This window comes from Neoarius graeffei, chromosome 2 (assembly GCF_027579695.1).
Source record: "Neoarius graeffei isolate fNeoGra1 chromosome 2, fNeoGra1.pri, whole genome shotgun sequence".
In the NCBI taxonomy this organism is placed as follows: domain Eukaryota; kingdom Metazoa; phylum Chordata; class Actinopteri; order Siluriformes; family Ariidae; genus Neoarius; species Neoarius graeffei.
Genome location: NC_083570.1, coordinates 114,398,442 through 114,414,278, shown reverse-complemented (window position 1 = coordinate 114,414,278; position 15,837 = coordinate 114,398,442). Strand labels below are relative to the sequence as shown.

Genomic DNA, 15,837 nt, shown 5'->3' with positions numbered 1-15,837 from the left:
GAAGCTATAACTGATATCAGCAAGAGCAATAGCTACCAGTAACACAAAAGGCCTGCTTTACAGTTTCAGAAATCGTCACCAGATTTCCACTCACCCACCAACACAGCATGGTTGACCCAAGCCAATTCTAATTATAATTACTGTCTCTGCAGATGGTGGCTATTCCCTGAGACTGAGTCCAAGTAAGCTGGCTCAAACAGTACAGACCATGAGCAGCACAAGCAATTCAGAGTAAAAAAAAAAATATATATCCCAGGAAATCAGATATAAACTTCGACAAAATGGGTTTATATTCCATTCCATGAACTCCAGACTCAATTAAAGATACTTTAAAAGTGAATAATCAAAAGATTTAAAAAAATCAAAACCAACAACAACAAAAAAAACATCAAACAATGACCAAAAATGTAGGACAAGACAAAATTGCTGCCATCTTGGAGGAACGAAACCGTCAGAGGAAGTAAGGAAAATGAGACTCTTAACTCAGACATTCAAGTGTTTACTGAATGATTAATTAATGAAAGATTAATTAAGTATTACAAATACCTAGGTCCTGCTAGGGCATATGATACTCCCCCACCCCCAACTCTAGGATCAAAGACACTGTTTAAATCCATAAAGAATTACATAAATTGTGTATGTATAACAGTAAATATATATCTCCAGTACAAATCACATTTATATATTATCTGTACCAAGATACAGTATACAGTATTTCATGTCAAACTTTGATTTATTTTGAATGAAACAAAAAACAACAAACAAACAAGCAGGAAAAAGGTAAATTGGGAGCATCAGATGAAATGTTCCCTCTTTTCTGTATTTTATGTTTAGCTGAAGCAGGCACTTTATTGTTGGTGACAACTGATTGGGAAAACTGGCAAAGCGTTACAGTTGTGTTGCTATTAAATCTAAGGAATTGGTCTGAGTCAGTGCCACATCCATGCAATGAGGGTTAATGTTTAGAACCTTAGAGGGATCTGTCTCTTGAAATCTTTAACCATCTAATGTGACACATTTTGGTATGTCTCATGTTGCCATCCTTTATACATTTTAATTTTATTTCTCTTTTCAAGTTCCAGCATGAAGTTGTATTCAGCACCCCCTCTGTGTTCGGTTGAGTTCATACTTTGACGATATGCTTTATCATAGTAATGGTACCATCTTCCATCAGTCCTTGCCCCAAATCCAAAGACATTCACCTGTGACAGAAAAAGACAATTATTGATTTAAAACCCATGACTTCAAAACATACTAAAGAGGGTGGCATGGTGGTGCAGCAGTTAGTATTGCTGCCTCACAGCTCCATTGTCCCAGCTTTGATTCTGAGCTCAGGTTACTGTCTGTTTGGACTTCCTGGCCAGGTTCTCTCCTGTGCAATGTCCATTACTAGTGCATCTCAAACAAACAATTAAAATATCATGAAAAAGTTCTTTTTTCCATAATTTAATTGAAAAAGATAAACTTTCATATATTCTATATTCATTACACAAAGTGAAATATTTCAAGCTTTTTTGTTTTAATTTTGATGATTATGGCTTATAACTAATTAAAATCAGAAATTCAGTGTCTCAAATTATTAGAATATTTCCGAAATTCAATCAAAAAAGATTTTCCAACACAGAAATATCCAACTTCTGAAAAATATGTTCACTTTCACAGTCAGTACTTGACTGGGGCTCCTTTACCATGAATTACTGCATCAGTGCAGTGTGGCATGGAGGTGATCAACCTGTGGCACTGCTGAGGTGTTATTGAAGCCCAGTTTGCTTTGATCATGGCCTTCAGCTCATCTGTGTTTTGGGGTCGGGTGTTTCTCATCTTCCTCTTGATAATAGCCCAGAGATTCTCTCTGGGGTTCGTCAGGCGAGTTGGCTGGCCAATAAAGCACAGTAATATCATGGTCAGCAAACTATTTGGTAGAAGTTTTGGCACTGTGGGCAGATGCTAAGCCCTGCTGGAAAAGGAAATCAGCATCTCCATAAAGCTTGTCAGCATGAACCATGAAGTGCTCTAAAATCTCCTGGTAGATGGCTGTGTTGACTTTGGCCTTGAGGAAACCCAGTGGACCAGCACCAGCAGATGATACGGGACCCCAAATCATCACAGACTGTGGAAACTTCACAATGGACTTCAAAAACATTGGATCCTGTACCTCTCCACTCTTCCTCCAGACTCTGGGACCTTGACTGACAATGAAATTTAAATTTTACTTTCATCTGAAAAGAGGACTTTGGACCACTGAGCAACAGTCTGGTTCTTTCTCTACTTAGCTCAGGAAAGATGTTTCTGACATTGTCTCTGGTTCAGGAGTGGCTTGATATTAGAAATGTGACAATTGTAGCCCCTTTCCTGAAGAAGTCTGTGTGTGGTGGCTCTTGATGCACTGATATCAGCCTCAGTCCACTCCTTGTGAAGATCTCCAAAGTTCTTGAATTGACTTTTCTTGACAATCCTCTCCAGGCTGTGGCCATTCCTGTTGCTTGTGCACCTTTTCCAACCAGCCTTTCCAGCAATGACCTTCTGTGGCTTACCCTCTTTGTGGAGAGTGTTGATGATTGTCTTCTGGACAACTGTCAAATCAGCAGTCCTCCTAATGATTGCGGTTGTGTGGACTGAACAAGATCAAGAGATGCCTGGTATTTCTTGTGTTTTACTCAAATTTGAAATGAAATACTCATATTTAGAGATTTTTAATCTTATTTTTTGCACTGTAGAAAATAATTATCAAAAATTAAAATAGAAAAAAAGATTGAAACATTTTAAATTTGTGCAATTGTGCAATGAGTCTAGTATATATTAAAAGTTCATCTCATCTCATCTCATCTTCTTCCACTTTATCCGGGACCGGGTCGCGGAGGCAACAGTCTAAGCAGGGAAGCCCAAACTTCCCTTTCCCCAGACACCTCGGCCAGCTCCTCGGGAAGAACACCGAGGCGTTCCCAGGCCAGCCGAGAGACATAGTCCCTCCAGCATGTCCTGGCTCTTCCCCGGGGCCTCCTCCCGGGGGGACATGCCTGGAACACCTCCCCAGGGAGGCGTCCAGGAGGCATCCAAAAAAGATGCCCGAGCCACCTCAGCTGATTCCTCTCGATGTGGAGCAGCAGCGGCTCTACTCCGAGATCCTCCCAAGTGACTGTGCTTCTCACCCTATCTCTAAGGGAGCACCCAGCCACCCTGCGAAGGAAACTCATTTCAGCCGCTTGTATCCACGATCTTGTTCTTTCGGCCATTACCCAAAGCTCATGACCATAGGTGAGAGTCAGAACGTAGATCGACCGGTAAATTGAAAGCTTCGCCTTTTGGCTCAGCTCCTTCTTCACCACGACGGACCGGTAAAGCGACCGCATCACTGCGGAGGCTGCACCGATCCGCCTGTCGATCTCACGGTCCATCCTTCCCTCACTCGTGAACAAGATCCCAAGATACTTAAACTCCTCCACTTGAGGCAGAACTTCTCCACCAACCTGGAGAGGGCAAGCCACCCTTTTCCGGTCGAGAACCATGGCCTCAGACTTGGAGGTGCTGATTCTCATCCCAGCCGCTTCACACTCGACTGCAAACCGCCCCAGTGCATGCTGAAGGTCCTGGTTTGAAGAAGCCAACAGGACAACATCATCCGCAAAAAGCAGAGATGAAATCCTGTGGTTCCCAAACAGGATTCCTTCTGGCCCCTGGCTGCACCTAGAAATTCTGTCCATAAAAATTATGAACAGAACCGGTGACAAAGGGCAGCCCTGCCGGAGTCCAACATGCACTGGGAACAGGTCTGACTTACTGCCGGCAATGCGAACCAGACTCCTGCTCCGTTCGTACAGGGACCGGACAGCCCTTAGCAAAGAGCCCCAAACCCCATACTCCCGAAGCACCCCCCACAGAATACTATGGGGGACACGGTTGAATGCCTTCTCCAGATCCACAAAGCACATGTGGACTGGTTGGGCAAACTCCCATGAACCCTCGAGCACCCTATGAAGGGTATAGAGCTGGTCCAGTGTTCCGCAACCAGGACGAAAACCGCATTGTTCCTCCTGGATCCGAGGTTCGACTATTGGTCAAATTCTCCTCTCTAGTACCCTGGAGTAAACCTTCCCTGGGAGGCTGAGAAGTGTGATTCCCCTATAATTGGAGCACACTCTCCGGTCCCCTTTCTTAAAAAGAGGGACCACCACCCCAGTCTGCCACTCCAGAGGCACTGTCCCTGACCGCCACACTATGTTGCAGAGGTGTGTCAACCAAGACAGCCCCACAACATCCAGAGACTTGAGATACTCAGGGCGGATCTCATCCACCCCCGGTGCCTTGCCACCGAGGAGCTTGCAAACCACCTCAGTGACTTCGGCTTGGGTAATGGACGAGTCCACCTCTGAGTCATCAGCCTCAGTCTCCTCAGTGGAAGACATGACGGTGGAATTGAGGAGATCCTCAAAGTATTCCTTCCACCACCCAACAATGTCCCCAGTCGAGGTCAACAGCTCCCCACCCGCACTGTAAACAGTGTTGGCAGAGTACTGCTTCCCCCTCCTAAGGCACCGGACGGTTTGCCAGAATTTCTTCGAGGCCGACTGATAGTCCTTCTCCATGGCCTCCCCGAACTCCTCCCAGTTCCAAGTTTTTGCCTCAGCAACTGCCCGAGCTGCAGCACGCCTGGCCTGCCAATACCCGTCAGCTGCCTCAGGAGTCCTGGAGGTTAACATGGCCTGATGGGACTCCTTCTTCAGCTTGACGGCATCCCTTACTTCTGGTGTCCACCACCAGGTTCGGGGATTGCCACCACGACAGGCACCGGAGACCTTGCGGCCACAGCTCTGAACAGCTGCGTCCACAATGGAGGTAGAGAACATGGTCCACTCAGACTCAATGTCCCCCGCCTCCCTCAGAAGCTGGGAAAAGCTCTCCCAGAGGTGGGAGTTAAAGACCTCCCCAACAGAGTGCTCGGCCAGACGTTCCCAGCAGACCCTCACCATACGTTTGGGCCTGCCAGGTCTGTCCAGCTTCCTCCTCCGCCAGCGGATCCAACTCACCACCAGGTGGTGATCAGTTGACAGCTCAGCCCCTCTCTTCACCCGAGTGTCCAAGACATAGGGCCGGAGATCAGATGAAACAACTACAAAGTCTATCATCGACCCCCGACCTAAGGTGTCCTGTTGCCACGTGCACTTATGGACACCCCTATGCTCGAACATGGTGTTCATTATGGACAAACCGTGACTAGCACAGAAGTCCAATAACAAAACACCACTCGGGTTCAGATCGGGGAGGCCATTCCTCCCAACCACGCCCCTCCAGGTGTCACTGTTGTCGCCCATGTGAGCATTGAAGTCCCCCAGTAGCACAATGGAGTCCCCAGTCTGAGCACTCCTCAGTACCTCTACCAGGGACTCCAAGAAGGCCGGATACTCTATACTGCTATTTGGGCCGTAGGCACAAACAACAGCAAGAGCCCTCTCCCCAATCCAAAGGCGCAGAGAGGCGACCCTCTCATTCACTGGGGTAAACTCCAACACATGGCGGCTGAGCTGGGGAGCTATAAGCAAGCCCACACCAGCCCGCCGCTGCTCTCCACGGGCAACTCCAGAGAAGTGGAGAGTCCAGCCCCTCTCGAGGAGCTGGGTTCCAGAGCCCAAGCTGTGCGTGGAGGTGAGCCCGACTATCTCTAGCCGGTACCATTAAAAGTTCACTTTTTAAATAACTGATGGAAAATATTGAACTTTATGAGATTCTAATTGTTTGAGATGTACTAGTCAAGATTCCACTCAATTCTGTGGTTTACTCTGATAGGCCCCTTAAATAATACTTTATGAAGCACATTTTGCTTGTAATACCATAGTGTATTGAGGTAAAAGTCTACTGTGGCAGCGGGGGCGTGGTCAAGCGTCAGTCTGTGACTGGAGGGTGGAGTCAGGGAAGGTAAGTTGCAGAATCACTACACCTGAGGTCAATTAACCTGTGTTTGTGTGTCTTCCCCAGCAGTGGTGGCTGGTAGTCTGTCAAACAGGGTAGGCTGGTCGGTTACGATATTTCCAGATTTTAAAAGAAAAAAGAAAAAACACATCAATTTTGCCCATACTCTTGCCTCTGATCTGGCCGATTGTTGGCAGGGTCACAAACTGTGAAATAACAGGTTCTTTTGGCCCATTAGCCTACTGTCCAATATCCATGATGGTGGTGTTGGGGGGTATATTTTAACATTTTGTATTTTAAAATTGTGGCATGTTGTTTAAAAATTGATCATTATTGAAAGCAGCTCTTTGTCAGGAACCTCAGCAGTAACAGCAGAGTCTTCCGGAAACCACTGACCTTGGGGAGCCAAACATAGAGCTGGGTGCCACACATTTCATTCAATGACACTTTCCCTATATTTTACTTATTTTGACTGAGAAATGTTTTATTGACAATTTTGATAACCCTTCACTTTTAATCCAGGCCTGTAGTGTGAAATGTTCTCGGCTGTGTTTTTGTTTAAAAATGTTTTCCAAATTGTTGCAGTGTTTAATTCATATCCAGAAAAATATATATTCCAATATAATAATAATAATAATAATAATAATAATAATAATAATAATAATAATAATAATAATAAGTTCAACTTATATAGCGCCTTTCAAGAAACCCAAGGGCGCTTTACAATTATAGACAAAGAAAAAAAATAATAACAATAATAAATAAATAAATGAATAAATAATAAAAAATAAAAAGTCCACCAAGTAGGAGTCAGGATGTAATTCCAGTGGTGTAGCAGCCACAGTACCACCAAAAGGCACATGAAAACGAGTCCCACATCTCCAGCATAGCTGCCGTGATGCCGTCAGCCACATCACTCAAACACCACGCCGTGGATCCACAAAGCGAGCAGAGAAGCTCCACCACGCAGAGCGCTGGTGTGTCCCAAACCGCCTGCACAGCCACCGCGACACCACCGAGCAACATCGCTTGGAACATCACGCCAAGCATTAAAGCGCAGAGCACTGGACAACCACGAATGTTAAATGAGCAGCGAGCTCACTGCAGTCCATAGCTGGGAGCGCAGGCATCGCCCACAGCGAACCAAGACCTAGAGGGAACCGACGCCCAAAACTGGGTCCGGAGCTACACCACAACCGGCGGACAAAACACTCAAACAAACATCAAACTACACAAAGACACAGAAAAAAAAAAATAAATAAATAAAATGAAAATTGAAAAAGAAATAAAATAAAAATAAAAAACTCTGGTGAGAAGCGGCAGCCAGAATGCGCACGACGTATATATACTCAGCATAAACATTTTAAATAGATTCTATATTTTTGGTCCATCCATGACATATTACTAAAGTAGCCTATTTACTGTTGTTGATGTGGGTCACTTGCTGTTAGCCAATTCACTTTCTTGTACCAGGAGAGCTGAAAGGAACGAGTATTATTCCCTACCTTTTTCACCAAGTCAATTTGAGGCGTTGGTCTACCCTGCTCTTTAATTTTAATTTTTTCCTCAAAAGGAAGACTGGCAAATGGCTTTGCCAAAATTAAATCAGTAATGCTTGGCATCCGTGTGCAGCTTTCTTGCTAGCTGACTAGCCCCCTCAAGTTCAAGTTCAGTCACTCAAATAAATGAAATTTCTGGAACTAAGATAGCAAACTTGACAACACTATATTTACACTTTATTTACAATGAAAATATATACAAACTAAAAAAGCTGGTAGAAACCGTATGTAATGAATGAAATCGAAATGTAAGCTGATCTCTTACAATACACCACAGCACTTGCGAATCCGCATGGGACTGAACTGAAATTCACCGCTGCCTGTCTATAGTTGAAACGAGCTGTCAATCAAAGAAAATATCCGGCCGCTTTCACCAATCACCAGTCTCCTCACAGAAACTGCCATGTCCCTCCCACTGTGAGGCTCGGAGTCCGTGGGCGGGCATTTTCACAGTATTTGTCCAATAATCGTCTTGCATTTTGAGATTGACAAGCACATAGCTCCCAAATGCCATTGAAGTCCACTGAGGCTGGGAGTCCGTGGGACTCCGTGGGCGGGCATTTTCGCAGTATTTGTCCAATAACCATCTTGCATTTTGAGATTGAAAAGCGCATAGCTCACAAATGCCATTGAAGTCCACTGAGGCTGGGCTGCATCGCGCTGTCACGAGGGGGAAAAACTCACGCACACATTAGGCGAACTAGGGAAAGTTATAACGGAATGATTTCGCACTGTAGTTGGGTTGAGCACATATATTTCTATGATTCTGGATCTGAACTAGCAATGTTATAAGGTCGGCTATAACATAAGCCTAGCGCAATTCATCCTAAATGATGTTCATCATTTTTAGAGGAGGCTGAGCCTCCCTCGTTGTCTTAGAGCAATCGCCCGTGTTCCCCAGTGACCGCACCCTATATAAGGAGGGAGAGAGAGGAGGAAGGGAGCTCTCTCCCAAACCAGACGACTAATGTGTGTGTGTCTGGGTGACTGGGAGGGTGTGTGTTAAATGCTGAAAAGCTAAATGAAAGAGTTTTGACAACTCAGTTCTGGCCTGCCATACTTCTGTGCTCCACCCACCTGCTCAAAGTCTTACATCTACACTGTAGCCCATCTGGATTCTGCAATTTTATTCCACTCTTGCTTGCAAAAATGCTCAAGATCTATCAAATTGCAAGGGGATCTCCAGTGTACAGCCCTCTTCAAGTTTTTTTTTCCCCCACTGTCAGAGTACAGGCACTTACAGATGTAATTGCAGGAAGAAGCAATGAACAAACAGCTTAGAGCCAAATCGAAAAGGAGAAATCATAGTCAGTAGGTGGGCAAGGGTTGGTCGATCAGCAAATAGAGTAATGTAGACAAAACCAGGAAGAAGAAACGTGAGAAGGATAGCGAGAGTTAAAATAATGAGAGATCAGGCAGAGAATACAAAGGCCTGGTATGGACTGGAAAAGCAGAATGATACTTCGCAATGAGGCAGAGTTTGAGAGGGGCTTAAAGTGCATATTCTGGACCAATTTCTTTTTTTTTAAATCTGAAAGCATGTCCCTTTACACACTCATCCAGAAGGGTAATTTTGCACAAGGCCATCTGTATACAGGAGAAAAAAATAAAATAATATGCATCTGGAAAAATCCCAAGGGAGTCTGGAGCCAGATTAGTGATGTTAGCTGTGGAACTGCCAGCAGGCTGTGCGAGCTTTGCACGGTTTCAGTGCACAGCCTATGTAGACCAAACGCTCCCATTTCTCTCTCATTGTCCGGTCTTTTTGAAATCAATTATTAATCCCATCAAGATTGGTGTTGCTACACCCTCCTACGATACATCTGTTAACCATTTAAATAATTACGTGATAACATTGAAGAAATTTGCAGAAAACCACCAGGTCGTTTTCTCATAAACAAACCAGCGCTGACATAGGATTCAGAAGGAGGTGTCCTGCACGCGGCGTCACAAAAATCAATATTTCCCGGGAAATCCAAATGCCAAGTTTTGTCAGAGGTAGACAAATTCGCCTCAAATGGCTTGATTTCAACTGAATTTTTCTGGTATTGCGCAAGGTAAAAAATTGCACAAAATGCAAAATGTGACAGATATTTGACCAAAGTTTAATATAAAATAAGGGAATTACATTAATCTTGTTCCTGAATTTACCCGTGATATGCACTTTAAGTAGCATGGTGGTAATTGACCTAATGACAAACAGTTGAGTTCAGTACTCTGGTGACAGGGGGTGCTGTGGATCTTGGTCATTGTAGTCTTTGGTGGTCTTGTTTGTAGTTTGGTTAGCGCTGTTGGTTTCAGCACTCCTACTGACAGAACCCTCCCCGAGGAGCTATACTTTTCTTGGGACGCCCTCTGCCCTTAGGTGTGGGTTTGTCAGGATTTTGAGCATGGAACTCCTGTTTCATCAGGGGCATCCTTAGCACATACCTAGCTTCTCTTTTCAGGCCCATAGCCTTCCCAATCTACCAGATATTCAATTTGACCTTTTGTGTGTCTGGAGCCGAGCAGTCAATTTATCTGGTAGATGGGTACTCCCTCCAAACTTAATGGTTGTGGTCATTGTAGTCTTTGGTGACCATGTTTGTAGTTTGGTTACCACTGTTGGTTTCCATGCTCCTACTGACACCCATGTTTCAAATGGATTTAACTCTGGGCTCTGAATGGACCATCTTTTTCTTCTGAAGTCATTCATTCGTTTATTTTACTTGGATCAGTGTTTCGTTTTTGAAAGTATTTATGCTGAAATAGTTTGGCATTTGGAGCCATGCATGATTCCTCAATCTTGACTAGAACTCTGGTCATTGAAGAGAAGCAGCTCTGTAGCATGATGCTGCCACCACCATGCTTCACTGGAAGTATGGTGTCCTTTGGGTAAAAAGCTGCCATGCTTTTAAGCCAAAAATAGAGAGTATTTTTTAGAATTATTCCTATCAAGTTCTTCATTGATATCAGCAGACCATGATACGTGGCACATGGTGATTTGTGTGGGCTTGGATTTTAATTTTATATATTTTATGTGAGTAACGGCTTCTTTTTTGCCACACTGTTCTTTCACCCAGATATGAAGAATATGAGGGATTGTTGTACATGCAGGGAGTGACCAGTACTTGCCAGATATTCCTGCAGCTCTTTTAAAGTTGCTGTAGATGTTTTGAAAGAATTCCTCATCAATCCTTTCTTGTATTTTCAACCCATTTTGGAAGAACATTGCGTTCTTGCTAATATAACTGTGTTGCCCCATTTTCCTGACTTCATTTATACCCCACTCCTAGTCAGCACTTTTTGACAAAGCATTCTATCAATTTCCAATATGGCTTGTAAACATTTTTCTGTATTCATTTTTTTTTTTTTCTGATGAAATATAACAGAATTTGGTGTCCAGGGATCTCTCATGAAGACACTCTGGCAAATGTGCAGAACAACTATGGTAAAGTGGTGGTTTTACCTGGTCACAAATATGCAGGGCCAACATGAGTGTGAGGAAGCCAGTGGAAGGATATCTCCCATGTTCTCTTGACCAGTTCTTGTAGACATATCTCATGAACTCAGGACTCATGATCATCACCTATAACAACAACCAGGGAGGACATTGTCAAAAGAAAATGTATTGTTTTTTGATGTTTATACAATATGAATATTTTAATGCACCAGCCATTGAAACAGCACTAATCAAAGTAAATCACTGACTGCTTTAATGAATCATTTAAGAGGCATATCATCTTATCATGGAAAAATTAGTTTTCAAGTAACCCCAGGCCAGATAATTATCAGCCTGTCCCAGTATTTAATTATGCTGAGTAGCATGACATTTAGTCTGGCTTGGGTAGCTCTAAACATTTAAGGAATTAGTTGTCATTTTGTAATATGAAAAGCATTAAATGGGTTATTATTAAAGATGTTTACTCACCTTGTCTTTGTTTGCTTGTATTGTATGTTTAACATTGGTATATGTGCTAAAACAACACAACAAAAAAGTCATCATATCAAAACAAGAACCTGCTAGAGTAGCATGATGTACAGATCAGTTTCACTTCACAGCAGTTGTGTGCCCTCACCGTGTAATGTTTTTGGTGGTGAAGATACTAATGAGCCACTCCATGTCCAAAACTTTAAATGGCAACAGCACCAGATGGGTGGAGTTGTCCAAGTCCATAGCACTCTCAGGGTACATGGCTCGGTGTGTGGTTTTCAATCCAACATCCCTCTCATAGCCTTTAGTGGGACCCTGATTCATCCTATGTCATAATATAACACTTTGCCAAGGTTTTACATCTGTATGTACAAAAACTAATGGTCTTTCTGTTTATCAAAGTAGAGATAATGACAAATTTAGGTAAGCAGGTAAGTTGGTGTGTGGATGCATAAGAAGGTTGGGTTGATAGGTACTTTCTTTGGGTGGGGATGCAATTTGTAGGGTAGGTGGTTGGGTAGATCAGTGAGTGGGTTGGTAGGTAGAATAAGTAGATAGGAAAGCAGGCAAGTGGGTTGGGTAGATGGTTCAGTAGAAAGGTAAGGCAATCAGTGGGTGTGTTTTTTGGATGCATAAATAGGTAGATCATGTGGGTGGGTCCATAGGAAGGTAGGATTAGTAAGTAGGTAGGTAATCATTGTAAGTTCTTAGATCAAACAGTGCAGCCTATTTGTTGGTACCTCAAATAGTGAAGACTTCAGCAGGGACAGAAGTAATGACTGCATTCATCATAAACAGTCTTGCACTCAAGTATCAATCAATGAACAGCTGATAACTTCAGTAAAATAGACTTCATGTTAAAACTCTCATGAATTTCCTGGTGACACAATTTCACATTTTTACCATATAGGAGGCAGTTATAGAAGTGAGCTATTTATATTCAAGCTATCCATTATTACCCAGATAAGGATGGGTTCCTCTTACAGTTTCTTTCTCATGTAATTTCAAGGAGTTTTTCCTTGTCACCATAATTTCAGGCTTGCTTATTATGGATAAATTCATGAATTCATATTTTAAATTTTATATCCAGAAGTTATCTTCCTGTTAAGCCATTGTGCGACAGGTGTCTATAATTAAAAGTGCTATTCAAATGGAAGTCAATTCATGTCAACTTTATTTGTACAGCGCTTTTAACAGGCATTGTCAAAAAGCAGCTTTACAGAAAATTAAAACTTTAAACATATGAGCTAATTTTATCCCTAATAAATTTATTTATCCCTGATGAGCAAGCCTGAGGCAACAGTGCTAAGGAAACACTCTTTCACACGACATGAGGAAGAAACCTTGAGAGGAACCAAACTCAAAAGGGAGCCCATCCTCATCTGGGTGATAACAGATAGCATGATGAAAATAACTCACTTCTATAACTGCGTCCTATAAAGTCACCAAGTACAACTGTGCAACCAGGATATTCATTATAGTTTGAGCATGAAGTCTATTTTGCTAAAGTTATCAACTGTTCATATAGAGCATAAAATTGACTTGAATTGACAAGCACCTGATAATGAAGTCATGAGAATCTATTAGTTGACCATAATGGGATCCGATCAGGTTGTCCGAGTTGCCCACCACAGCGCAGGTTCTGCAGCGGTCAGGACCAGCATCATTGTAGTGCTCCTTATCAGGGAAGTGTAAGAATAGAGGCTGCACAACATCTCTGTATTTCATTTTATGGTATGGTTGTAGCTTCTGAGAAAATATAAAAGAGTGTCCTGCTTTAGTATTTGCATGGATATAGCAACCTCATTTAACCTTCTGTACTGCAGTAGAATTCGAGAACAATGCAGCATTTCACTAAGAAGAGCAAAGAAGTTCCTTTTGTCTTTTGTAAACAGAGTTATCCATCTATCTATCCATCCATCCATTATCTGTAGCTGCTTATCCTGTTCTACAGGGTTGCAGGCAAGCTGGAGCCTATCCCAGCTGATTATGGGCGAAAGGCAGGGTACACCCTGGACAAGTCACCAGGTCATCGCAGGGCTGACACAGAGACAAACAACCATTCACACCTACAGTCAATCTAGACCCACCAATTAGCCTAACCTTCATGTCTTTAGACTGTGGGGGAAACCGGAGCACCCGGAGGAAACCCATGCAGACATGGGAGAACATGCAAACTCTACACAGAAAGGCCGCTGTCGGCCGCTGGGCTCAAACCCAGGACCTTCGTGCTGTGAGGTGACAGTGCTAACCACTACACCACTGTGCCGCCCCTATTTGTGATATCATTTTGTAAATAATTACACAGCGAGTTATTTATCAAACACTACTAAACCACATAGATTATAAGAAGTCGGCTGAGAAGTTCATAATTTCACCAAGATAAATCAAAAGATTATGATTTGTTTTCTCTCTCTCTCTCACTTGGGTTTGTGTTTCATGCTGGAAGGTGTACAGTGGTGCTTGAAAGTAGTGAACCCTTTAGAATTTTCTATATTTCTGCATAAATACAATCTAAAACATCATCAGATTGTCACACAAGTCCTAAAAGTAGATAAAGAGAACCCAGTTAAGCAAATGAGGCAAAAATATTACATTGAGGAAAATGATCCAATATTACATATTTGTGAGTGGTAAAAGTATGTGAACCTTTACTTTCAATATCTGGTGTGACCCCCTTGTGCAGCAATAACTGCAACTAAATGTTTCCGGTAACTGTTGATCTGTCCTGCACACCAGCTTGGAGGAATTTTAGCCCATTCCTCTGTACAGAACAGCTTCAACTCTGGGATGTTGGTGGGTTACCTCACATGAACTGTTCACTTCAGGTCCTTCCGCAACATTTCGATTGGATTAAGGTCAGGACATTGACTTGGCCATTCCAAAACATTAACTTTATTCTTCTTTAACCATTCTTTGGTAGAATGACTTGTGTGCTTAGGGTCCTTCTCTTGCTGCATAACCCACCTTCTCTTAAGATTCAGTTCATGGACAGAGGTCCTGACATTTTCCTTTCAAATTTGCTGGTATAATTCAAAATTAATTGTTCCATCAATAATGGCAAGCCATCCTAGCCCAGATGCAGCAAACCAGGCCCAAACCATGATACTACCACCACCAACATGTTTCACAGCTGGGATAAGGTATTTATGCTGGAATGCAGTGTTTTCCTTTCTCCAAACAGAACGCTTCTCATTTAAACCAAAAAGTTCTATTTTGGTCTCATCCATCCACAAAACATTTTTCCAATAGCCTTGTGGCTTGTCCACATGATCTTTAGCAAACTACAGATGAGTAGCAATGTTCTTTTTGAAGAGCAGTGGCTTTCTCCTTGCAAACCTGCCATGCACACCATTGTTGTTCAGTGTTCTCCTGATGGTGGACTCATGAACATGAACATTAGCCAATGTGAGAGAGGCCTTCAGTTGCTTAGAAGTTACCCTGAGGTCCTTTGTGACCTCCCCGACTATTACACACCTTGCTCTTGGAGTGATCTTTGTTGGCCGACCACTCCTGGGGAGGGTAACAATGGTTTTGAATTTACTCCATTTGTACACAGTCTGTCTGACTGTGGATTGGTGGAGGCCAAACTCTTTACAGATGGTTTTGTAACCTTTTCCAGCCTGATAAGCATCAACGACGCTTTTTCTGAGGTCCTCAGAAATCTCCTTTGTTCATGCCATGATACACTTCCACAAACATGTGTTGAAGATCAGACTTTGATAGATCCCTGTTCGTTAAATAAAACAGGGTGCCCACTCACACCCAATTGTCATCCCATTGATTAAAAATACCTGACTCTAATTTCACTTTCAAATTAACTGCTAATCCTAGGGGTTCACATACTTTTGCCACTCATGGGTATGTAATATTGGATCATATTCCTCAATAAATAAATGACCAAGTATAATTTTTTGTCTGAGCACTTCTCAGGTGCTCAGACTGGGGACTCCATTGTTCTACTGGGGGACTTCAACACTCATGGGGGCGACGACAGTGACACCTAGAGGGGCGCAATTGGGAGGAACAGCCTCCCCGATCTGAACCCGAGTGGTGCTTTGTTATTGGACTTCTGTTCTAGTCATGGTTTGTCCATAACAAACACCATGTTCGAGCATAGGGGTGTCCATAAGTGCACGTGGCACCAGGACACCTTTGGTCGGAGGTCGATGATCGACTTCGTTGTCGTTTCATCTGAACTCTGGCCCTATATCTTGGACACTTGGGTGAAGAGAGGGGCTGAGCTGTCAACTGATCACCACCTGGTGGTGAGTTGGATCTGCTGGCAGAGGAAGAAGCCGGACAGACCTGGCAGGCACAAACGTATGGTGAGGGTCTGCTGGGAATGTCTGGCCGAGCACTCTTTCGGGGAGGTCTTTAACGCCCACCTCCAGGACAGCTTCTCCCAGCTTCCGAGGGACGCGGGGGACATTGAGTCCGAGTGGACCATGTTCTCTGCTT

At 43.3% G+C, this 15,837-nt stretch overlaps 1 protein-coding gene across 2 annotated transcripts in view; it reads right to left on the bottom strand.

The window, feature by feature from the left end:
* Window positions 1–483: 483 nt before the first annotated feature.
* Window positions 484–15,837, bottom strand: part of LOC132882117 (CMP-N-acetylneuraminate-beta-galactosamide-alpha-2,3-sialyltransferase 2-like) — a 28,888-nt gene continuing 13,534 nt past the window's right edge. Inside the window, exons 2-6 of one of the 2 annotated variants that reach the window (XM_060915380.1) lie at window positions 12,935–13,125; window positions 11,522–11,701; window positions 11,374–11,419; window positions 10,912–11,031; window positions 484–1,202 (exon numbers count right to left, since the gene is read on the bottom strand). In XM_060915380.1, the coding sequence (XP_060771363.1) occupies window positions 1,005–1,202; window positions 10,912–11,031; window positions 11,374–11,419; window positions 11,522–11,701; window positions 12,935–13,125 (735 nt within the window). In that variant the 3' untranslated portion in view covers window positions 484–1,004. The remainder of the gene's footprint in view (window positions 1,203–10,911; window positions 11,032–11,373; window positions 11,420–11,521; window positions 11,702–12,934; window positions 13,126–15,837) is intronic. The other variant, XM_060915381.1, reaches the window with a different exon arrangement.